The sequence below is a fragment of the Girardinichthys multiradiatus genome, chromosome 21 (assembly GCF_021462225.1).
Source record: "Girardinichthys multiradiatus isolate DD_20200921_A chromosome 21, DD_fGirMul_XY1, whole genome shotgun sequence".
Classification (NCBI taxonomy): Eukaryota; Metazoa; Chordata; class Actinopteri; order Cyprinodontiformes; family Goodeidae; genus Girardinichthys; species Girardinichthys multiradiatus.
Window position 1 is genome coordinate 15,358,858 of NC_061813.1, and position 26,452 is coordinate 15,385,309.

The window sequence follows — 26,452 nt, forward strand, 5'->3', positions numbered from 1 at the left end:
GCAGCTTCAGCTTTTCTCATTAAGGGATTTGTCTATACCTAATATATGTTTTCTAAACCCCTAACACAGCACTATACCTATGTCATACAATTGGCCAAATTTTTCATTTCTTCTCAAAAGCACATTTTATTACTTTGTGTTTCTGGTTTTATGGCAGTGTGCATACATTATCTATCACAAAATGTAAATACAAATGCAGTTCTCCAGTCTCTGTGGTCTTCAGGGTGAGCCTTACATGTTTTTATCAACATTACATCTGATGTCATCTGTTATGGCTTGCGAGATATAGGACCCCAAAATGCAGACGAGCAGGCAGCGTGATGGTAAGTGAAAAAGGTTTAATAACAAAAACTCACTCACAGCAGGAGGCAGGAACAAAACAACAAACGGGCAGACGAGACAGGCATGGCATGATCAATAATAATGAATAAGACCAACAAAAACCCAGAAACCAGAAACCAAAAACCAAACAACCCCAAATCATAACAGAGGACAAACTGTTCCTTGAACTCCTCAGAAACAGGGTTTAGCGGCGTTTCCACCTTGAACCCCTCGTTGCAGGGTTCAGAAGCCAGAACGAGGACAAACTACTCCTTGAACCCCTCAGAGACAGGGTCCGGCGGCACCTCCTCCTCGCACACCTCGTCTCTGGGTTCAGAAGCCAGAACGAGGACAAACCTCTCCTTGAACCACTCAGAGACAGGGTCCGGCAGCGCCTCCTCCTTGAACCCCTCGTCGCAGGGCTCAGAGGCCAGGACGAGGACCAGTTCCTCACTGAACCCCTGCAGACTTGGAACAGGAGCTGAGACGTCGCCGAGACCCTCAGCGGCGTGAGCAGAGGTGTCAGCCGGACCTTCAGTGGCGTGAGCAGAGGCTGAGGTGTCAGCCGGACCCTCAGTGACGTGAGCAGAGGCGTCGCCGGGGCCCCCGATGACTTGAGCCAGGGCGTCCCTCTTACGACGTCCTCTGCGCCGTGTGGAGGGGGTTGAGGCTGACTTAGTGTCAGGCGTCATCCCAGGCTGTGGTGTGTCAGGCTGCTCTGCAGCAGCGCTCTGGAGACCTGACTGGGCTGCCCTGCAGCAGTGCTCTGGAGACCTGACGTGGGCTGCTCTGCAGCAGCAGCTTCCTGGAGTCCTGGCGTGGGCTGCTCTGCAGAATTGGCCTGCAGACATGGCGTGTGCAAAAGTGGGCGGCAGTAAACCAGCCTTACTGCAGTCTCATAGTCCCTCTCCACCTGCCTGATTCTCTCCATCAGCTCCGGAGAGGAATACATGAGACTGGTCCTCCTAAAGCTCTTTATCTGGCATGCGTAGAACCTTAGCCGCTCCTCCAGTTCATCAGGCGAAGACTGAGTGCTATGGGCTGGAGCGAGCGAAGACGGCATGGGCGGAGCTGCAGCGAGCCTGGCAGACAGTGCTGTAGCAGATGGAGATGCGGGCTTACTTCCTGCAGCCCTCACGTCGGCTGGCAGGGAAACCACCTCCTCGTCAGCCGAATCACAGGAAGGTGCTCTGCGCCGACGTCTCCTGCATCGGGAGGAGGGCGAGGGCTTCACTGGCGGACCAGAGTGCGCAGCCAGGGGAGCAGGCGGAGAACGGCGCTGAACCGCCTCACGCTCCATCTCCTCCAGCAGCAGTGGAGAGGGTAGAACCTCCAGGTCGGTCGGCAGATTCCTCATAGCCTCCTCCTTCTGCCGTTCAACCCAGCGATCCAAGGCGTCTGCCTTCTGCTTCTCCGCGGGGTCCATGGTTGGCGGAAACATTCTGTTACGGCTTGCGAGATATAGGACCCCAGAATGCAGACGAGCAGGCAGCGTGATGGTAAGTGAAAAAGGTTTAATAACAAAAACTCACTCACAGCAGGAGGCAGGAACAAAACAACAAACGGGCAGACGAGACAGGCATGGCATGATCAAAAAACAAGACATGATATGAGAAATGTTTCCGCAGTAAATGACAGAACAGGTGTGTATTTATGGAGTGTGACCAGGTGAAACAAGAAGACAGATTAATAGGTGCCGGTGATCCGAATTAACAGAACAAAACGTGGCTGGAGCAAAACAGAGACTCTTGAACACAAACTAACAGAAACTAGAAAAACATGAAGCAAAAGCATAACCAGATCCGAAAACCAAACTTGACAAAACATGAACAAGACGACAAAACTAAGCATGACCAGGAAAATAAACAGAAACATGATTCAAAACTTGAACTGTGAATAAGACCAACAAAAACCCAGAAACCAAAAACCAAACAACCCCAAATCATAACAGTCATCTAAAGAAACATACTGGGAACAAAACCACTTGGAGTGACAGATCCAGCTCTGGCAGTCTTGGACTGGGATCAGCCTAAATCTGGTATTCATAGCATTAAAATGAGACGTGACTGCTGATTATAGACTCTCCACCTTCACACATTCTTGCAAATCTCTTTTGACCCCTTCCTGACCTCACTCCTCTTCCCACTCTACCCCCTCCTCTTCTGAGACATGCTCATCTTCCCAGCCCAAGTCTTCCTTTCTTGCCAGAAATTATGTGTTCTCCTGTGTTCTGTTTCTAAACTGGACAACATCATTCCCAAAATTCCCACATTTATGTGTGTCAATGTTATTGATAGAATTCAGCACCAGAAAATAAATTCAGACAAGACTTTGCCTAACCTAACAAAAGAATCAGGTAGGTGTTGGTCACTGAGCAATCAGTTTATACGGTTATTAACTGTTCTTTTTCTTCAACATAGAAAGTGTTCTTGTTTTTTTTGTAAATATGTCTGTATTGACCTCTCGAATCCCCAGTCAACTGTTTATACTGAACCTGGTTCCGGTGGAGGTTTCTCCTCGTAACATAAAAGGGAGTGGTTCTTTTCCACCCACCAGATGGTGGTAAAGGAGATAGTGATTGCTGCAAAGTTGGTGATTTAAAGCACTGCCCTTTATTATAACTAAGATCAAATGGATGTGTATTTTATTCAGTGTGAATGGGTCTACATGAATGAACTGATTGATTTGATAATACACTGCTCAAAAAAATAAAGGGAACACTCAAATAACACATTCTAGATCTGAATGAATGAAATATTCTCATTGAATACTTTGTTCTGTACAAAGTTGAATGTGCTGACAACAAAATCACACAAAAATAATCAATGGAAATCAAATTTGTTAACCAATGGAGGCCGGGATTTGGAATCACACACAAAATTAAAGTATAAAAACACACTACAGGCTGATCCAACTTTGATGCAATGTCCTTAAAACAAGTGAAAATGAGGCTCAGTATTGTGTGTGGCCTCCACGTGTCTGTATGACCTCCCTACAACGCCTGGACATGCTCCTGATGAGACGACGGATGGTCTCCTGAGGGATCTCCTCCCAGACCTGGACTAAAGCATCCGCCAATTCCTGGACAGTCTGTGGTGCAACGTGACGTTGGTGGATGGAGCGAGACATGATGTCCCAGATGTGCTCAATCGGATTCAGGTCTAGGGAACGGGCGGCCAGTCCATAGCCTCAATGTCTTCATCTTGCAGGAACTGCTGACACACTCCAGCCACATGAGGTCTAGCATTGTCCTGCATTAGGAGGAACCCACGGCCAACCGCACCTGTATATGGTCTCACAAGGGGTCTGAGGAGCTCATCTCGGTACCTGCGGCCCTCCAAAGAAATGCCACCCCACACCATTACTGACCCACTGCCAAACCGGTCATGCTGAAGGATGTTGCAGGCAGCAGATCGTTCTCCACGGTGTCTCCAGACTCTGTCACGACTGTCACATGTGCTCAGTGTTAACCTGCTTTCATCTGTGAAGAGCACAGGGCGCCAGTGGCGAATTTACCAATCCTGTTGTTCTCTGGCAAATACCAAGCGTCCTGCACGGTGTTGGACTGTGAGCTCAACCCCCATTTGTGGACGTCGGGCCCTCATACCATCCTCGTGGAGTCGGTTTCTAACCGTTTGTGCAGACACATGCACATTTGTGGCCTGCTGGAGGTCATTTTGCAGGACTCTGGCAGTGCTCCTCCTGTTCCTCCTTGCACAAAGGCGGAGGTAGCTGCTGCTGGGGTTTGCCCTCCTACGGCCTCCTCCACATCTCCTGGTGTACTGGCCTGTCTCCTGGTAGTTCCTCCAGGCTCTGGACACTACGCTGACAGACACAGCAAACCTTCTTGCCACAGCTCACATTGATGTGCCATCCTGGATGAGCTGCACTACCTGAGCCACTTGTGTGGGTTGTAGAGTCCGTCTCATGCTACCACGAGTGTGAAAGCACCACCAACATTCAAAAGTGACCAAAACATCAGCCAGAAAGCATAGGTACTGAGAAGTGGTCTGTGGTCCCCACCTGCAGAACCACTCCTTTATTGAGTGTGTCTTGCTAATCGCCAAAGATTTCCCCGTTGTCTATTTCATTTACACAACATGTGAAATTGATTGTCAATCAGTGTTGCTTCCTAAGAGGACAGTTTGATTTCACAGAAGTTGGATTTACTTGGAGTTATATTGTGTTGCTTAAGTGTTCCCTTTATTTTTTTGAGCAGTGTATATATCTGGATACAAATCATTTGTCATGTAAAGTGCCTTACGGTAACATTTATTGTAAATTGCTGCTATATAAATAAACTGAATTCAGTCTAATTGTCCTACTCTTGTTTTTAAGTTGATGTCATTGCAGAAGTAGAGGTTATTATATAGTTTCTAAGCTCTGGGATATTGTATTTCCAATTCTGACGTGCTGTGTGTAAACATCTGTAAATAAGACAAAGATTATCCATCATTTTTCTTTGAGGTAAAAATTGTCAAAGAAAATATGAAAAAGTGTTTAAAACTGTGTCCACTGAAATACATGTTGTGTTCAAATTAAATGTGTCAGTAGTATAGCCACAGTAGGATGTTGTGCTAATTGTGTTTTGAGGTTTACAAAAGAGACGATGGATTATACAAATGCTTGTCAGCAACTGAAAACTGTAAAATTTCAACATGCAGTTTAGTTTAGACCTCAAAACATATATGTTTTTTGCAATGCTAAACAAGATGTTAAACTTCCACAAAAAAATCCAAAATTAGAATGAACCTAAAAGGGAGCAAATCAAATTATTTATTATTGCACAGAAAAAAACATGCCTTTGAACTTTATATTTATATTGCATAAGAGTTGGAAGAAAACTGACACTTAAACTCCTAACAGACAAAAAATGTCAAAACCTCCAACTCATTTTTGCAAAAATTTGAAATTTGGAAAACATCCACAGATTTTTCTCATGTGGTTGATGAAAAAAATTGTCCACAATGTTGCAAAAGTGACTTCAAGCCTGTTGGTCTTCCAAAAGGGTATGTTCTTTTCAGAAGGCAACGATTAATCTCTTAATGATTTCTCTTGCCGAGCAGCCTGATCCGGCTGTTTGTGTTTCAGGAAGGCAGACAGACAGACTCAAGCTGTGTGGTGATCTTGCCAGCAGCAGGGAAGTCCGGCTGAGCGGGGCACAGGGATCCCTGGGGGAAAGGAGAAGGGAGAAGGAGGGGGAGGAAGAAGAAAAACACGATGAAGGTGAAGTCAAGTGAGGGGTTTAGAGCAGGATGCAAAAAATGTCAACACTGGAGGGATGAGGAGGACGTGCAAGGGATTGTGAAATAAAGACGAAGGAGTAGGCTGCAATAGTCTGAAATATTTTGTCTTTTTGCAACACCATTTGTATAAAGTTCAGTAGAACTGCCAGATGTTGCCCAAACTGTGCTTTTGATATGTTGGCCAAAAACTACTGTGAACTACTGCAAGTTAGCATATTGGAGAAGTCATGCTGTCTGTTAAAATGTTCACAATTGCTACTTTAACATCTGTAGATGGGGAAATACGCTTAATTCTTTCCTGTTGCTCTATTTTCATTATTATTCACATTTTGGCTCAGTGGAACGAAAGAATCACAGATCTTATCCTTAGGAGCACATCACTCACATATTGTAGAGCAGCATCAAAAACAAGCTTTGTTTTGTTCAAATGTATTCACATCCCTTGAGTTTCTTTACATTATGCCATGTTACAACCACAAACCTTGATGTATTTTTTTGAGATTTTATGTGATTTATAAAAAACAAATGTATATACAGTTTTCTTTTTCTAGTAAACGGTTACAATTTTGGTTGGCTTTTGTATTCATCACCCCTGAGTCAATCCTTGGTTTAACCACCATTTACTACAATTACAACTGCAACTACAATAACAAAGTTGAGAAATGCACAAGTCATTTGGCCATACCAACTTTGTACATCTAGAAACTGATGTTTGCGTATTTTTGCAAAACATGAAAGCTCAGATTGGATGGTGAGCATCAATAATCAGCGCCGTTTAGGTCTTGCCACATATTCTTAACAGGGCTTATGTGTGGACTTTGCATAGGTCCCTAACAAATAAATATGCTTTGATTTAAACCAATGTTTTACAGCTTTGGCAGTGTGTTTAGGGTCAGTATCCTGCTGAAATGTGGCACTTCACCTCAGTCTCAAATCTTCAAACAAAGGTTTTCCTCAAAAGCTGCCCTGTATTTAACTCCATCCATCTTCCCACTAACTCTGACCAGCTTCCTTCTCCCTGTTGAGGAAATGCTTTCCCACAGAATGATACTGCCACCACCTTGTTTCATGGAGGGTGGGAACAGGTTGATGTGCAGTGTTGGTTTCCTGCCACACAGAACATTTTCCACATTGTTTAAAAAGTTCATGTGTGATCTTTTCAGCTCATCTTCCACATTTAGAAAAACATTGGTAAACATGCATGTTAGCTTAACTAACCACTTTAAATTACTCATATGCAGGAGAGTGTGTGGTTGTCTTTTCTCTGGTAACATGTCTAAGCTGTACCCCAACAACTCTCAACAAGTCTCTGGGGACTTTCTCAAGTCCCCAGAGACCCCAAAGTGCTTCACACTACAATCATCCAGCCATTCATACACACATTCACACACTGACAATGGTGAGCTTCATTGTAGCCACAGCTGTCCTGGGGCGCACTGACAGAAGTGAGGCTGCCATACAGTCAGCACCACCGAGCCCTCTGACCACCATCAGTAGGCAAGACGAGTGAAATGTCTTGCCCAAGGACACAACCACTGAGACAGATTGAGCAGGGGTTCAAACCAGCAAAGCCCCTGTTACAGGACAACCCCATACCACCATCGCCACCGTCGCCCCATTCATTGTGAAAGAATCACAATGAATGGTCACATAAATTAAAGAACAGTTAAACAATTCTGTTAGTAAAGCACTTAAGTTTTCTAAGAGAAAACGTAATAAAAACCTGAAAAACAGCATTAAGCCCCAAGCCAGTGGTGCTAGGATACAGCAACATCAGCACCTCGCCACTGATAGCTCTTGAAAATGTTAAAAACAATTTATTTTTGTCTTTGGCACAAGCAGGTGGTGGTCATATGGACTGTTTTTGTTGTTTTAAATTAAAATTATTGCAGAGAGGAGCAGTTTCATACAGATCATGCACTAATGTTTACCCACTTTGACAACTACTAATTGAAAGAACTTTTCCACAATCTGGTCATAATTTACTGCAAGGGAATGTGTTAATGTGACTCTTAATAATGAACATCTACCAGCGAGAGATGGCTCCAAGTTATTTTAGTGATTTCCAGAAGTCATCTCCACATAAAAGTCAACAAGCTTCAGAAAATATAGAATAAAATAAAAAAATGACTGAAAGATAAGCATTTTATGTAATTATAAATCTCATGATTCAAAAAAGTAATAATAATGAGGATTTCAACCAGGGAAAAGCGTTACCATGACTACCGATAGGTAATGGTAGGAGAGGATCACATGACATTTGGTGCAACATTATAAACTTGGAAGAAGAGGTTTACAATGGAGGAGAAGGGGAGTGGGAACTCTGGAGGGTAAAACATTGAGAAGATGTCCTGTTCGGGTCGTGCGCTTCAGTGCTTTCTACTGTGGGAAACTGTGTGTGTGAGTGCATAGGGGTGTGTGCGTGTATGTGAGGGAGTGTTTTTGTGTGTGGTTCAGTTAAGCTACTTGTGAGAACTGACTTTAGAAGGCTATATGCTCTTGTTAGGAGATTTTGGATCATTTGTATTTATCTCTTAATGTGGGAAGGTTTCTGTGGTTGAGCACGAAGCGTTTTACTGGAAACCCGGATAAACTAATGCACGCCAGTGTGATGTCGTCCCAGAGGCTGTCCACTGTCAGTGTGTCTATTCAAAGCTTGTTTATTTTGAGTGGGTGGAGAAAAACCTCACAGCTTATGGGCCTCCATAGAAAAACAGAAACATTTAAGACCTTTTCATAGATTATTAAAGCAAAACATGTTGCATTAACCAAGCAGTGATGAGTCATATAATGTATTTTAGATGAAAGCTATAATCATATCAGAAACTGTGATGATGATTTGTATGTGTGCTGAGATCAAGGCAGAAAACTTGTAAAATAAATTATTGGAAAAAGTTTCTAAAGGTCCTTTAATTCCTGTACTTAAAAAAAATTTAACATCCATGTCATATCAATAAATTTACATAATGGTAAAAAATGGTTAAAAAAAAATAATTATGTGTTCAAATCATACTTTTTCTTTCTGCTCTCAGTGGAGGAGGACGCTTTTTCTCTGTCTCCCGCACCCCTGCTTCAGCTCTGTGTCTTGTCTTTCTTTGTGGAGCCTCTTTTTGCATATCTTCCAAAATTCAGATTTATGGATTTGGTCAGCTGGTCTCTCAATGCAATTGATCAAATTTTCTCAACGAGAAGACAGGGTCAAGGGGAACCCTCTTGTCCAGACAGGACATTTTCTCCGGATACACGATGGGCTCCTGGCAGAAGTGGAGGATTGTGTCTGTCGATATTGTCAGTCGAGGATGTGGAAGATGTGTACACAATTGGATGTTTGATATCAGGATTTCTGCTTTTTGGAGTTGGCGGTTACCTGGCATATCGAGAAATACGAAAAACGTCAGCAGCTATTCTGGCCATTGTAAGGCTGCCTGGCATGTATGAAGGGATCTGCAGAGCGATCAACACTCAGACTGAGATGTTACATGAGCTGAATCGCAGACTGGATGTGATCCTACAGGATCGCAGGCAGGTTGCGGTTCCTGGACTCAGGGGTGAAATGGGATACATTTTGGAGAAAGTTGTTCGCTCGGATCTGGCGGAAAGGACCTGGAATTTGGCTGTTTGGATTCGCCATTGAGAAGCACCAGCGAGACTCAAGGCTGACAGAAAATTAAGAGTCAGCCTGACCCAAATAATTGTTGTTTTACTGAATCTGGCTCCCCTGCACGGCCTTGATGGCTGGCTATCTTCAACTTCTCCTGGAAGTTATGTAAACATGATGCTCTGCTCCCTCTGCCCCCTCCCTTCCCTGAGGACATCTGTGGACCAGCTCAGAACTTTGTGGCCAGTTGATGAACATTCCAACGTACCATCAAGGACAATGGCCTCTGTGACAGTGCTTCGTGGACTTACTTTGCACACACTGACCTGCACACACACACATGCTCAAGATAAACATATGCACCCCTTCACACCACCTTCACCGGATCCCCTGCATGATGTTGTTTTGTATATATGTTGCTTCTTTGTGCTGAGGTTTTTTTGCAATCTCAAACTGTATCCTGCTAAGGATAAAGTGTGAAATATGATTTTTTTCCCTCTTCTTACCTAATGTGGCCTTTTTTCTCATCTACCTAAATGTGTGATTTCATTACTTTTCACAGATTTTCAGATTTCTCAGAAGGATTACCAGGGAAAGCCAAATATTATTAGTATTTGAAAATTTGGACTAAAGCTGTTTTTACACCAATGACCAGAGAATTTTAGATTTCTTAAAAGGATTGTATTACAACTATATCATACCAGTGACAGCCAAACATTATTAGTATTTAAAAAGTTTGGACTAAAACTGGTTTATACCAGTGACCCAGCTTATTTGAATGATGGGACCACAACTGCCTCATACCAGCAACCTCAAAGATTAATATTTTTTTCTAGCACCGGATGAATTCCTTACCACAGAGGACTTCATGAGCTAATTCAGGATTGGATTAGAACCAGCTCTTACCAGTAAACCCCCAAGGATTATTAATGTCATTTGATTTGTTTTTCTGTGTTTGATTTTCTGTATCATTGTAATGTTTTTCCTCATGTGCAGCGATCTGAGTGCCTTGTTGCTGAAAAACGCTATATAAATAAACTTGACTTGGCATATGTCCACAGAAGCTGCGTGTTGCAAACACTATTTAAGTTAGATATGTTTCAGCAGTGAGACCTATTAATGTGCAGCAGTTACCTGATAATAACCCAGTAAAAAGGTTAGGAGGCAGAGTTGTGTTACATTCAACCAACTGGATAAATGCCGTTAAATAAATATTAGTTACTAAGTGAGAACTAATAATCTCTTTCTCTCTAGATGTATTTACTTAAAAATGTATATTTTAAACAGATATGCCAGGCTGGTTAAAGGTATGCTCATTTTGCATGAATTACTTAATCAATGTGGTGTGCCATAGAGGGGATCAGGCTGTGGTTCTTCTGAGGTGCAATGGGAGCATAGGTGGCTTTGATAGCTGCTTTCAGGTCATCTGCAGTGCTGGATCTGGTGTCCCTCATCTTCCTCTTGACAATCCCCTGTAGATTCTCTATGGGGTTAGGTCAGGTGAATTTGCCAACTAAACAAGATTTGTAACACCATGGTCATTGAACCAACGGCAGCAGATGACATGGCATCCCAATTCATCACTGACTGCGGAAACTTTACACTGGACTTTAAGTAATGGATTCTGCACCACTCCACTCTTTCTCTAAACTCTGGAACCCTGATTTGCAAACAAAATGCAAACTTTACTTTCATCTAAAATGAGGATTTTGGACATCTGAGTCCAATATTGACCAGGAAACATGCTGGGCAAGCAGGGAACAGGTTTCAGCTTTTCTTCTCCTCAGCACAGGCAAAACACTTCTGAAGTCTCTGGTTCAGGAGAGGCTTGACACAAGGAATGCAACATTTGTAGGATTCCTCTGTGCATAGTGGGTCTTGATGCAATGACTCCACCCTCAGTCTACTTGTGAATGTCCCCCAAATTGTTGAATGGATTTTTCTTGACAATCCTCTCAATGCTGCATTCATACTTGCTGCTGGTGCACCAGCCACATGCTTCCACTCATCGTTGGATACAACAGCATTCTGTGAACAATCAAGTTCTCTAGCACTAAGCTTTCGGGGCCTTCCCTAATTGTGGAGGGTGTCAATAACTGTCTTCTTGACATCTGTTAAGTGTTTCCACCAATGTGCAGTCCTTGATCACAAAACAAGAAATTCAACAAGCTGGGCTATGAATCCTCTAAAACCCTTTATCAAGCCACAATGTCTTTTTTGATATTTCTGTTGAACATAGGGTTCAGTGTAGTTTCCTGTACAGATGGAAAAATTGTATAAAAAACATAAAAATAATGGAGACTTTGTTGCTGTTAACCATCATGAAAAATACTAGGACACTGCATCTGTAATGCAAAAAAAATTATTTACCTGTACTTGGATCTGGAAATCTGTGTTCTGCTCCCTCACTGTTCCCTGCTACCACAGAGATACTGTGTAAATTGCAGAGTAGTGGATGCTGGGCAAATCCACAGTAATGTTACACAAGCTTTGAGGCAGTGTGTATAACATTTTAAAATAGGGCAGAGGTCAGGGCCATTCCAGAAGCTTAATTTTAGCTGGCTTTATTGATTCTAAAACCAGTTCTCGTGTGTCCTGCAGAACAACTCATTTGGGTCAAAGTCTCAACCTTTCAAACCAGGAAATCAACTTTTTAAATCAACTCTTCTTTTTTTTATTACAAAGAAGGGTTGAACATCCAGCCTAAAGTATGCCAGTAGCTTCTTGATGACTGCAAAACCTACTCTAAAAATGGTTATGAAACATAACCACTGATATCTAACACCCGATTGGACAAAGAAATTTGTTTTTTTTCTCTTTGTTTGACCTATCAAGGTGTTTTGTGAAGGCTGTGCCCGAAAGAACACGTCCAAATCTAATTGAGTTTTTGTCAGAAATTACAGACTAACTAAAAATTATGTTAATAATTTTGTGTTTCACATCAATTGATAATTCTGGTCTTCCTTTGCTGCTGGTTGAGTAAATTCTGGGCCGATTGTGACAAAACCTATATTTTTGGAATATGTGAGATCTCTGCATTCAGCATTCAGACATGCTGTTTGTGCTTAGAAGCCGTGTGATGAACAGCTGGGACCAAATTTTGCCATGATGCCATTTTGTGGCGTTTTTGACCCTTACATAACTTATAACAGTCAGTCAGACATTTTCTACCGCTTATTCCATAGTGGGTCGCAGGGGAGCTGATGCCTATCTCCAGCAGTCTATGAGCAAGAGGCGGGGTACACCCTGGACACAGTTTTAGGGGAATAGAAGGTGAATAAATAGATTATCAGTTTTGATCATGTCTAGTCTGTCTGAGTACAAATATTAAAAACCAAATCTTGTTTTAGGCTGCTATTTTTAGTTAATAGTGCTCTTGGTATTACAATGGTAGAAATCGACATCAGCCTTGAAAAATTGTTTCTTTGTGTGCTACCAGCATCTTATCTATCACAAAAGAGCTGCTTGAAAGCCTGGGACTCTTACACTTCCTGGGTCAACCCACTTCCCTGTATTCTTCTGTCAACTCTGGGAAAAACCTTTAATATCCTTCCTGTGAGCAAGATGCTGGCTGACTAAGCTTTGTGAGCAGCCATCCTTGTGGATAATGGCATAGCGTTGCGTCTCGTTCAGCATGGAGTGAACTTTTGTGTATTTTATTTGCATCTTTAAATGATCTTGTTTTGCAGTGAAGAAGAAACAGAAGAGCCCTTGCATTGTCTCCTGGTCTGTATTGAACAGAATAAATGTTGCCTGATATCATGACATTTGTTTATTTAGTAATGACCGTGTGATTGTTTTGTGTTCAGTGGGTTTGTTGCTGCCAGCTTTGTGCCCTGTTTGATAATTTGACAGCAATGTCAACACCATTGAGCATCACCCAGTGACAGCATTGTTTGACCCTGAGTTTATTTATACGATGCAGTGATAAGATTTGAAATTGCATGCTCGATGTTCTCTGCATTGTTCTAAAGGTTTACACAGACAGATAGAACATCAGCTTGGCGATAATACTGTTGTCCTAATAAAATACAATATCTGGATGCACAGCCATGTCCCATACAAGTGTAAACTTTCCCAGGGTTCTGAGTATTTGGTAAAACCGACTTTTTTCTTTCTCTAATTCAATAAAATATTTCAATTTGGTGCATATTGACCAATGCAGGTTAACTGGCCACGGAGAGCAGTCAAAAGGGGTAACTGTGACCTCTTGTAATCTGAAAGATGTGGGTTCGATTCCAGCTTTCTCCTGCCACATTTCGATGTGCCCCTTGGCAAGAAACTTAACTCCAAGTTGTCTACCTCCAGCAGCTTCAAGTTACCAGCGTATGAATTTGTGTGTTTGTGAATGTGTCTGGGTAATTGTGGCTCATTTTACCAATAATCATTATTATCATCATTTTGATAATTAAGTATAATTACTACTGTGTAGTATTATTATTATTATTACTGTCTTATTCTTTAAAGATGCCCAATATTTCATCTTTTTTTTATTTTTACCTCTACCTACTAATGAAGTGGAAACATTTGGAACTAGTTTGTTTCTTAGATTTGTGTGTCACATATCATTTGCCCTGCTTTTGTAAATTGCCCTCATGCCTTTGTTATGTGTTTACAATAATATAAGTTAACCACCCAGAAACAGTGTATTTACATTTAGTTTGACATTTTCCTTGCATATACTTGTCTCTGTTATGATGTTCCTATATAGTTTTGCTCATATTTCCAAAGAGTTCACATGATACAAGCAGAATGTTACACATGAGATGACACTGATTTGGAAGCACATGGATCTGATTGTGTGTAAAGCATAGTGTAAACATCTAAGTAAGGCATTTCAGTAATTCAGTCATATTCCTTCCCTAACCTTGAGATTACTTTTTTCACATGAATTTTCTCCACCATAAACTGCAAAACAATGAGCGTACAGCTGTAACACCATTCACACCTCATCATTTTCTGTGCTTTTATAACATCAAGAAGAAGCACATTTATAATAGTCACTGTTGCATACCTTGTAATGAATATGACATCATTACATCTCGTTGTTTAAAGCGAGCTAGAAATAAATTAGTTGAAACACAAGACAAAACGGGATGATAAAATTGATGCTTTGAAAAGTGTTTTTTTTTTACTATCAAGATGGATGGCAACATTGTTAGCACACATGTATAATTTTTTTACAAGTAAAACTAAAGTGCAGCATATATTTGTTTGGAGCTCCCTTTGCTACTTTGAGAAAGTCGTCTTTTAAGGAAGGTCATCTTTTTTCGCCTGTGCATAAAGAAATCTCAGTTTTAAATCCAGCTTTTCTGTGAAAGCATCAGAGGTTTGTTAAACCAGCATTATTAAGACCACAAAACACAGCAGAGAGGCCAGGGATAAGGTTGTGGAGAAGTGGAAAACAGGGTTAGGTTATAAATCATCATCCCAAGGTTTGAACATCTTACTGAGAACTTCTAATTCCAACATCTGGAAACAGAAAGAGTATGGCTCAACTGCAACCCTACCGATACGTAGCTGTCCACCTAAACTGACAGGCTAGGCAAGAAGAGCATTATTTAGATAAGCAACAGCAGTTACAGAAGAAGTCCATGGTAGCTCCACATAAATAACACAACTTGATTTGGGAGAATCTGTCAGCTTGACAAATCTTAGTCATGAAATTCACAAACCTAAACTTGTAAGAGGATGACAAAAAGTCATTGGAAAACATTGTGACAAAAAAACAAACAGCAAATCATCCTGAAAACACCATCCCCTTAGTGAAACGCGGTGGTGGCAGCATCAGGGTGTGGGTTGCATTCTCAGAGAAGCTGACCAGAGTTAAAGGGAAGATCAATGGAGATAAATATAGGGGAGGAAATGTACAGCCACAGTTAAAATAGAGTGGCTTAGATCAAAGCATATTTACATATTTACAATTATTAACATATTTACTAACAAAGTTCAGATGTAATTCTAATAAATGATCTGTGAAAAACTTTTTGCATCAAAGTGTGCAAAAAGCATATAAATACTGACTGTTCTTTGCAATCATTAGGAAATCACCATCAGTAAAGATGACACACTGCTGGCTTCATTCATATTGGATTTAAAGTTTAATGATGTTTCCTGAATTTCAGTCATGCAGAACAGAAATGATGGGCTTGAACACTAAAGATGTTGTCAGTCTTTTTATAGTATTCCTGTTATTTTAATTGTGGACAAAAATAGCCAGTCTAGATGCTTTTCCCAAAGTAATGTTGGCGCACTCGGAAGTGTCTTGGTGTGACAGTTAGGAGAAAATTAATTTCACGCTTCTATGACATTGACAGATCAGACAGTGGATGATTCAGCAGCTTTAGGTAATAAAGACAGTTTTTTTTTAGGTCTGGTCTCCAGTCCAGTAAAGCTGTGTGACAGCAGCGAGACAGTAAATTGGAACAGCATGGACAGCTCTGATTTGAGTTCAATTGGAAAGTCATCCTCGGTAAATTGCTCAGCGCGGACCTTTAAATGATAAAATGAATTTGCTTCTTCAGAATGCGAATAGGTGATGCACATTGAGTCTCGCAGACACAGTCATATACCTCTGAAACAGCTCTTTCTATGAATTGTAACCTCTGACTGCTTTAATGGATAGAGTGGGTCCTTGACATCTTCAGAGTGTACAAATCTCAGGTAGATTTCTTTCAAGAAATGAACTAAATGAACTTCTGAACTTGTGATGACAATGGATGCTTAACTCATAATGATTAAAATAATTGTTGTGTTTATTCCAAATAATCCTAAAATGAACCTACTTACAGCATCAAATAATTCTCAAGATCGGAGAATCATTCCGTTAAATAACCAGAAATATGATGATTCAAAGGTGAGGGAACCAAGAAATATTTTTAAAAGGATAAGTTTACTTTCATAGCTTGTTTGATTAAAGAACGACAATCAGATGTGGCATGGTTGCTCATGCCACCTCTGCAGAAATTATCCATTCGTCATTGGATACCAATCACAGATGCCGGTTCAAACCCCCACTCTGTCCGTCTCAGTCATGGTGTCCTTGGGTACTTAGGCAACCTAAAGCTGAGGGACTGTGTTGTTTCATAATTTTGGGGAGAAAACAGTGTTTCTATAAAAGAAAAATCTGTTCTCTCTTCGTTTGTTCACTTTCAAAGAGCTCACACGTTTGCTACATAGATGATGTTTCTTTTTTCTTTAATAAGTGGAAGCATCTTTTAATTCATGTTTGTTTCACCATGAATCAGGACGCAATATTTTAAAAAAACGTGGCCTGTTGCTGGTCTTAAAACACATTACCTGTAATCTCAGATAAAGAAAAATCAAATGAGACAATTAAGACATGAGACATTACAACGTGATTTAATTTATTTATTAAAAAAGACAATATTTAAGGAAAGGTGTAGATTATTTGTTTTCAAATATGACTCCTTCCCTATGTCTCCTCTACCTGCTTCTTCTTTCCTACTGTGGCTCTAATACACTACTGTACCCTAAACACTATATTCCAACCTGCAATTTGAATGGTTTCATGCAAAGCTGGTCCAAGGCAAATCAATAAGTAGACTCTACACATTATATATTAGATGTGTGAAAACCTGTGAAAAAGCAAAAGTTCACAAACAGCAGATTTTGAGCATTTACAAACAAGCTTATCTAAAATATAAATAGATAGATCACAATAAAAAAAAAAGTATGTTGGAAAATGTTAATACTTCTAATTTTATTACGTGAAGTAACAATTACAGGCAACATCTAAATTTAAATACTTCTCTTGAGGGGTTTTACTTTCCATTAAATAAATATTTGAATCATATAAAAATTAAGCTGTGTACAAGACAGTTTTAAAGATAGCTTTTTGGGACTTTTTCCACACTCAAACAAAAATGTCTTCATGTCAGTGAAAGTTTTCTTCAAGATACAGCAAATTTTCTTCCCTAGGGAAATGTTCAGAATGTTTGTTTGGATGGGCAAGCTATGGCTAATGCTACAATATTCCCCATGGTTTTTGAAATTTTTTGTTCCTCAGTTAAAAAAACTGCTTCTACACTGTGGGGGTCTGATAAAAATGGTGTAAGATCAGGCAGGCTGTGACAATGTAACTATTAACAAGATCAAAATGCAGGAAGCTTTTGAGAAAGGCTAAAACAGGGCTAGGCTAAAGGACAAAGTGAGAGAGATGAAGGGAGGGGTGAAATTAAAAATGTTTCAATATTGTGCTTTCTCCAGATATCAAGTTCACACGTGTACATCATAAACTGAGTTTTGAAAAATCTCCACTTTGAGGGCCTTTTTTAAATAAGTTTGCATGTGGTTTGAAAACACAAACTGAGCAGATTTCTTCTTTGCAGCAAAACATTTTTGCTGCAAAAGTACTACTTTTAAACATAAACCAACCCTGCTCACATAAACACATTTAATGTGTTTATGTGAGCAGGGCCTATGACACAAACCTATGACACAAAGCTATGCTTTTTATTTTATCAGTAGCAAAATGCGCTTCCCCAATTTATCATTCCCTATCAAACGTTTATGGTAAAGCAGGTGACCTTCTGGTTTTTGTTATGCAAAACATGCATTTTCAATGTACAAAGTAGAGTTTTTAATTTTATGTTAAAATGTTTGATGGTCTTAAAACCTTGCATGGCTACTCAAACTGTGTGAAAAGAAACTTATGTGATAAGAGTTATGTTTCTTTAAAACAAAATTAAAAACAGTGCCAAGTTTATGTTACATTTTATTTAAAGTTAAAAGTCTGCATTTACAAACTGTCGTAGACAGAAATGTTGGATTCACAGTTTAAAAGGTGGGACACCTCCAACTCAAAATCCAACATGGCTGCTTTGGTCATAAAAAGACGTTATACTTAACGTTTTATGAAGACTTGGAGCAATACTTTAGTCGCAGACATACTACTGCTCAAACTCTGTCAGGAAACAAGGTTGGTGTGTTTGTACGTTCAGAGTAATTTATTTTTTGCTAATGTAAGCTAGCAATGAGCTAATCCTACTGGAACACAATTAGCTTTCCTTACTTTGCCTAGACTTTGTCTTAACATTTGAAGCACCAAGATTCCAACACCCAAAAAACCACACAAGAGAGTATTTTGACAGCACGTTAGAGGTACAAATTCCTTTGCTAATCTTTCACCATTTTCTTAATTCTGAGTAGAATAAGAGTTGACAAACCCAACCACATGGATAACACTACAGCTTAGTGCCAATATGTTTCAAAATGAATCTCTCACCAGTTCTCGGTATGCATAGTCCTAATTTGGATATTTTATGTTCCAAAGCCCCCGCATAGCCGAAGAAAGCTCTTTGAGGAAAAGTGATAAAGTATGAGCCATGGAGGATTTGATTTAAGAGAAATAAAGGTCTGAAACTCCTCAGGGAGTCAAATTGATCCTTTGATGTTCTTGTGTTAAAGTATCAGTGTGCATCTCTTTCTTGTCTACATAACAGTGAAGAAGCAACAAAGATACAGTAGACAGCACAGACAGATCTTGGCCTCTACAGATAACTCACCTTTGTGAGCACTTGTATTTTAACAGCAAGATCTTATAAGTTACATTGCTACAAAACAGACTTTTGGGGATCAGTCCAACTGGAAATTTGAGTCTCAAAATATATAAATGATAGTGTTTCATTGTCTTTATAAAGTGTATTCTTTCCAGTGGTAACAATCCATTCAGTCATTTAGCAAGTCTAAACATCACATTCCTTGAAACAGCACAAATTCCAACTTTGGTTTTCTTTTAGGCAATCCTACAGCGTGATGACATTTAAATATAGCTTCTTCTGTGACTCAGATTACCCATCAGTTCAGAGGTCAGTCACTGACGTGGTGGATACTTTGGCCCTCAGCATTGAGACAGTGCTCCAGCAGGAATATCAGAGGCCAAAAGTCTTCATCCAAGAGATTTCAGGAAGGCATCACAGAATTGTCCTCTGGGGCGAATCAACCCAGTAAGTGAGGGCCAATCCAACAACCCACGTCCTCGGCACCTCTTAGGGGTAGAAGATTTAAAGTCTGAATGCTAAAAGCCTCAAATAAGCTGGTTAGCTTAGCATTAAGAATAGAAAACACAAAGCAACAACCGGGTAATTGTGAAATTTGGTTAAAAAAAAATAAAATAAAAAAAAAAGCTCTTTAAAACTTTAATACATCTGGGCTTGTTTGTTGTTCATTTCAAGCAAGTACAGTAGTGGTTTCAAGGGATTATGTTGACTTTAATTCAGAGACAATTTCCAACTGTTTTTTTTTTTTTGTCTTGCTAAGCAACTACCGGCTGCATGAGGACAAAGATTTGTTTTATTTTATATTTATCAACCCTGATCAAAGCACAAGTGCAGCTCTTAAAGGTTTTGTGGAACATTTCAACAAGAAACAGTGAGTCACTGTCAAATGTGTAGAAGAACATCTATGTTATCATAGTAATATTAAACAATAAATCGCCATTCACTGCCACACACTACTTTCTTTGAGATGTCCACAAGTCATATTTTTTGTCCAATTTCAAGTCAAGGCTCATGAGGTGGGTTTCCAGGTCAAGTTTCCAATCTTTTGCCCTTGGTCCAAGTGAAGGTTCAAATCTTTTGTCCTGCATCTAATTTGAATCTCAAGTCTTTTACGGGGAGCCAAGTAAAGTCTTAAGACTTTTGCCCTAAGTCTAACTCATTGCTCAAGTTTTTAACCCTGTGTCTAAGTCAAGGCTCAAGTCTTTTACCCTGAGTCCAAGTCAAATCTGAAGTCTTTGAGAGGCAAGTTCAGGTCAAGTCTCAACTCCTTTGACAAAAGCCTAAGTGAAGGCTCAAGTCTTTTGCCCTGTCCAATTTGAATCTCAAGTCTTTGAGGGGCAAGTTCAAGTCCAGGTTCAAGTCTTTAACCCTGAGTCCAAGTCAAATCTCTGCTTTTAAGAGATAAGTCTCAGGTCTACACGTGCTCAGGTGACTAAAATCAATATTGCCACATTGGATACATGCTGTTTAGACTGCCTACCAGCACAAATTCTATAGGTTACGAATTTAAATCTTTGCCTTTGAGAATTAAAACAAATTAACATTTAACATCTTTAATCATTTCTGAACATTTAATTTAACATGGGAAAATGATTGCATAGCATTATTTTGAAAATAAAAAAATTATATTTACCCCTCATTTATCCCACAGAAAATATGCTTTTATGTTCATGCGAGACTAATAAAAATAGATTAATTAACAGTTAATGTCAAATTTCTCAAAGAATAAAATGTTTTGTTTTGTAAAACTAAATTTGCCGTTATAATGATGCTACCTTAGTAGGGAGAGAATAAGATGCTGGAGGTCAGTTAAATGTTTTGTTCTTTCAGAACAAAACACTTGTGAATCAACTAACAGGTAAGAAACATTACAGAGATGTACTCTGTGTAATGAGTCATTCACACTACCCTCTACAATAACTCAGAGGGGATATGATTTATGATTTGATACTTACAAGCTTACTGTAACCTCTAATTACAAAAGAAAAAGCTGGTTCATGAGACTCAAGCCCCAGATCTTAAGTCCAAGTCAAGTCTCGAGTCTTTAGATTGTGAGTCTAAGTCAAGTCCAAAGTATTTGTTTTTGTGACTCGAGTTTAAGTCACAAACTGGAGCGACCATCTCTGCTTTTCTTATTTCTCGTAAAAGAAGAAGGTTGTTTATTGTGCTACTAATGGGACAATTTAACCCAAAACAAATTATAGTATTAAGTTATTGAAGAGATTTAAATGGTTCTTAGTTTCAGTCTTTCTCTCGATCTTCCGTTTTCATGTCCTATGCCAGGAGATCACTCCTTTTGCTGCACCAGACCACCAGAGCAATCATGGCCAAAGTGAGGAAAACCGGTATGAGAATGAGAATGGTGAGAGTGTCATCCGGCGGGTCCACCCATATCACCTCCTCTATGGTGCAATTGGAGAAAAAGTGCTTGTGTATGCGGATGATGTAGCTCTCTACCAGCGGGTTGGGCCAGTAGCAGTCAACATTGTGGGACTTTGTCTCTGTGCAGAGGGTGAAGAGGTGGTACTCACTGTGGAGAAAAAGACGATAAAAAAACAACTTAAAAAACACTTTTTGTGGTATAAGAGTGAAGTTCTACAGAGGTTCATGGTATGATTCAAAATGTGCGTGATTGTCAAACAGGCATTTAAGCCCCACTGTTGTTTAGTTAGAATTAACCTTAGCCTTTGGGATTTGTTAAGTAATCCATCATTGCAACCAGGGATTTGCTGCTATTTACTCCCTTTTTTTGACCACTAGCCTGTTTTTCTACAGCGTTACTCAGAGGTGCCCTGAAGCCTGTAACGGCACAGAGCTTAGCTTTGATAAATTACATCCAGCCAGTCCTAATCCTTCTTTTTCCAGTCTGAATTCTTTATCCTTAAAGTCTACCTTTTTTCTCATAGCATCATGGAGCTGCTGTTTGTTCAGCTGAAAACTGAGTAGCAGCCTTCGAGCAGCAGTTTAGGATCTCAAAATAAAACGTCCCGTCTCCATCACTTGGATCAGTGCAAAGCCAGAGGTTCCAAGATATTTATACATTTCTGACATCTGTGAGCTGTCATATCAGAAACCACAACAAACCTGCAAATGAAACGGTTCGGTGTTTTTGGGGATGAAAATTTTATTCTTGGTGTGTCCATCTATGTAAATCAAATTTTGTCTGTGTACTTGCAATTATTGCCATAACAATGCAATATATATTATTTATTGATATGGTTGACATTCTCCATCTGAACAACAGTTTATTATAACCATTTTATATTTAAACATATGAGATAGTGGAATTACAATGTTTTTTGACATTTAATAAAAAATATACACAGCTCAACACAGACAGGTAACTCAAAGAAAAATAAATTAATTAAATTCAAACTGAGTCATTATTGAACTGTGAAAAAAATCACAAGAAGTTAAACAACTTGTATGCAAGTTAACACAATCTTTAAGAGTTGCAATGAAAATGTGAAAACAATATACATGTAACACTGTTTGTGGTGGCAAGATAAACTTAGAACTCAACCCAGCCCAGTCAGTCACAGTTCCAGTTGTCTTATTATTACATTATACGCGTCCCAATTCAGAGGCTGGATCTTTCGAAGGCCGTATTGTTGCACACTGTCATTCTATTGGCCGGAGCAGTTGCTAGGCGATGATACCAGTGATCCAAGAGAGTTTTGTGCATGTGGAAAACGAGGGATGCAGGAGGAGAAAATATCAGGAAGAAGCATTAAATCTGAGTGCGTAAACAAAGATTCAAGAGAGAACAGAGAATATCTGAAAGAAAACAGAGATATTGAGTGCAACCATTACACATTTTGAGAGTAAAGATATGAAATCCTGCTTTTAAATTTAAAATGTAAGGTCTTGGTATTTGTACATTTATTTTTATAGGGATCCTGAGGGGTTTGAATAATCATGGCATCAGTAATTTTGTTAAAATTACTAATTTCTTGATGTGTTTTTTTGATTTACTGAATGAATGTACTCAAATTAAAAGTTGCATTCAGTGTGAGATTACACCACAGCTATAAAAGATTGAATTATTTTTGGTCTTTTTACACATCTTGCCAGAAGATTTGATGTGTTATTAACCTAATCTTTAAATAAGTAAACCATTAAGTTCGTAAGCCAGCCTCAATTATGAAACTTTGACAGCGAATCATAATTTGGTAAGTAATAATGTAGAAAAAGTACTTTAGCAGACAGAGTTGAAAAGCTATTTTTAATAATATCCTTAACTTCTCATCAAACTAAATCTGGAATGTTTTCTTTTCCACCCTCTGAAGTAAAACAGTGGTGTTGTTTCTGGTATTGTGTTGGGTTTAGCCCTGTAATTCCTTTCAGGCTGCATAAAACCCCCAGAGTCTTTCAGGGGGTGAGGGAAGTCTTCATGTAGTCCGAGAGGCAAAACTAAACCCTCACAAACCCACAACGCGCTTGACAGGAGTGTACGGCTAAGTAAAACAAAAGTTGAATCCATGCCTGACTTACATAGATAACCTATAGACAATTATGTTAAGCTGCTACTCATTTGATTATTTTTCTCTCAGGGTGTAAATAGCACACTAACAGAAAACAGAAGCCATGACCTGAAGCCACAGAGTACTTATATTAACTAAATCATTAGACTCATGTCCTCTATATGACCTATAAATTAGGCTCTGACGTCAAGCTGTGGCCATTGTTTTAATTGCATCAGATAAACCTTGCTGCCTGTGGCTCAATACCACATGTAGACTTGTATGAATTCAGTTGTTGTACAACTTGAAGCTCCTATTCTGGAGATTAACCTGACTGTTTAGGTGCTTGATATAAGCTATCAGTGTCATGTTTGGTTTTTGTTGAGGACTCAAATGTAGAGACGAGAACAGTAGGAGCATAGTGAAAAAGAGAGATGCTGCAACCAAAAATGTCTAACTAAATTTCAGGTCCAGGAGATTATGACAATCGGGTTTAGTTTGTTTAATGACATGAACTGATTATTCTGGCAGGTCTTTTATACCACTAGTTAGTTTGTAAAAATATGACAATAATCAACATGTTTGATTGGCTAGAGGTATTGACAGAGACAGAAGGAAAAACATATCCATCAGAGCTTTCACGTGGATAAAAATGCAGCATGCAAGACTGTAACGAGTCACTTTCTTCAGAAGTTACAAGTTATTTCCCAGATGTATTATCTAACCCATTTTAATCCCATGCAGTATTCAGCTGGGAGGGAAAACATATATCTTGATCCCAACTGATTTACACACATATTCACTTACAGTATTTTTTGTACATGTCTGCCATAATATTAAGACTACCTGCCTCATAAATAAGGACTTTAAACATAATTTCTATGAAGATTTGTTCAAACCAGGATACAAACATATTGTTTCAAACTTGTTTAAGTACTTTTACAATGTAAAATATGAAAAGATTAATTTATTCAGTCTGCTCTAGTAAATGGCATAAATGTGGCAACATGCTTTCTTACATTGGACCACAGGGCTGTTAAATAAAGCAACAAAGAAACTAAACAAGTGGGTACATATCTTCCTGTTATCATTTCTGGGTCTCTTTAGAAAAATAGATTTTATCTTTTTTTTTTTTTACTGGATATGTGTAGGAAATATAATAAATTCAAAGCTGAAAAAGAACCAAATAGAAATAAACTAAGTTGGCAAGCACTACTAGATTTTTGGAATGATGTATGTGCCTAAAGTGTGGAACATCTGGAAAACTCTGTTTCTTAAAATAAGTCATCAATAATAAACCAGTGGTATCACTTTTGCACTAGGATGTTTTTCAATCTGTTCAGTTTACCTGTAAATATATGTATACCTGCTAAATTATTGTTTTGAAATTATGTTATAAACCCAATGGGGTTTTTCCGAATCCTTCTCTCTGCCTCCCCATTCTAAATCCTAAACATGATACCGGAACCTCTCTTTGACAGCTTGACAAATGCAATTTGCATTAAGAAAGAAGCATTAACAACTATTTCTTTCAGCCTCCCAGCAACGAGCCTACCTGTACAATTTACGGCTGTGCAATTATCTTCCCAGGTGAAACTCTGTTCCATGAGGATCCCAGTGGATACGGATTTCAAACTAATTGCAAGGAGCCTCAGCGGCACATTGAGGATGGCATGTGCACACCAGTTGTTGTACCAAATGCACCAAAAACAAATAGCTGGAACTGCTGCCAGCTCTGCTGAGGTGTGGTTAGGTTGGCATGAGGCCAACAGGACAAGCTCTTTTTCAAATTCTGTGATGACAAATCCACACAAGTGGGTACAGGCCACACACAGAGACCCTGCAGAGACAATTCACAATCTGGTGGTCTTTGAATGCAGTTTTGTGGTCTTAATTCAGCGTGAAGGCAGGTGGAGTTATTTTTAAGAGTCAAAGCATGCATTACTAAGGTTCGGACAGCCTTGTTTTCCAGTTTGGGTGGGATGGGATGATTGGGTGGGTGGGATGATTATCTTTTCATAAGAGTGTGTTCTCCCTGAAATATGGTGAAATAATACTTAGTAAAAACAAACATTAAAGTCCTGTGTGTCCCTTACGCCTTTGACAAAATGCTCAAAACAGGCTGCTTTTTTGTAGTAAACTACATCTTTCAAAGCTGTTCAGCGCATATTTCTCCTGAAGGCCACTGAGGAAAATGTGTTGGAGGAAGAAATAACTTACTTTTGAATAATGAAAGTCCTTGAGGCTGAGGCACAGAAGGGTTCTACTCTTTATTGAGTTGAAAGTAGATGAAGTTCAGATCAATAGTTCAGTTTGTTTTTGTATTATTTAAAAATAGGAATGCACTGACCGACCAGTTTATAAAGGTACACCATTCAATTACATGTTAATATAAATTATGAATCAGCCAATCACATGGCATCAACTAAATGCTTTTAGACATCCTAAAAACAACTTGCTACAGTTCAAACCAGGCATCTAAAAGTGGAAGAAAGGGGATATAGAGGACTTTGAGCATGGCATATCTTTTCTGAGTATTTCAGAAACTGCTGATTTATTGGGATTTTCACACATCTCTCTGGTTTACAGCAAATGGTCTAAAAACGCTATTCAGTGAGTTGCATTTGTGTGCACGAAAATGCATTAACAGGAAATTGAGGGTACAACTTACCAGAGAATCACTAAAACTGGACAGTAAAACATTTGGGAAAACATTGCCTGGGCTCTCAATTTAAGCAGCAACATTTAGATGACTTATTGGGCTAAGCTTTCACTGTAAACATGAAAGCTTAACCGTTCAGTGCCAACTGATTGTTGTTAAAATGCCACGGCCTAGAGCGGGTTTGTTGCTGGCCATGTCCATCCCTTTATGACTACAGTGTACCCATCTACTGATGGCAACTACCATGTCACAAAGCTCATCTAAAACCAAGTTCTTGAACATGACTATGATCTCCACAGTCACCAAATCTCCATCCAACAGAGCATGTTTGTTATGTGTGGGAATGGGAGATTCACATCAAGAATGTCCAGCTGGTGAATCTGCACCAACTGTATGATGCTGTCATGTCAATATATACTAAAATTTCTGTGGACCGTGTTCCACGCCTAGTCTTATTTGTTCTACGAACAATTAAGGCAGTTCTGATGGAAAAGGGGGTCTAACCCGGATCTAGCAAGGTGTACATAAAAAAGTGGCAAGTAAATGTATTTCATAAAGTATAAAAATTACAATCACTTTCTCCTATAATTTTGTTTCACATTCATCTGAATGTATTATGTCAGATAACACCTATTCCAGCT

General features: G+C 39.5%; 1 protein-coding gene across 2 annotated transcripts in view; it reads right to left on the reverse strand.

Annotated features, from left to right (window-relative positions):
- Positions 1 to 16,522: 16,522 nt before the first annotated feature.
- The window catches only part of LOC124858296 (receptor activity-modifying protein 3-like), a 46,369-nt gene continuing 36,439 nt past the window's right edge, over positions 16,523 to 26,452 (reverse strand). For both annotated transcript variants that reach the window (XM_047350285.1, XM_047350284.1), the window contains one exon: positions 16,523 to 21,216. In XM_047350285.1, the coding sequence (XP_047206241.1) occupies positions 20,961 to 21,216 (256 nt within the window). In that variant the 3' untranslated portion in view covers positions 16,523 to 20,960. The remainder of the gene's footprint in view (positions 21,217 to 26,452) is intronic.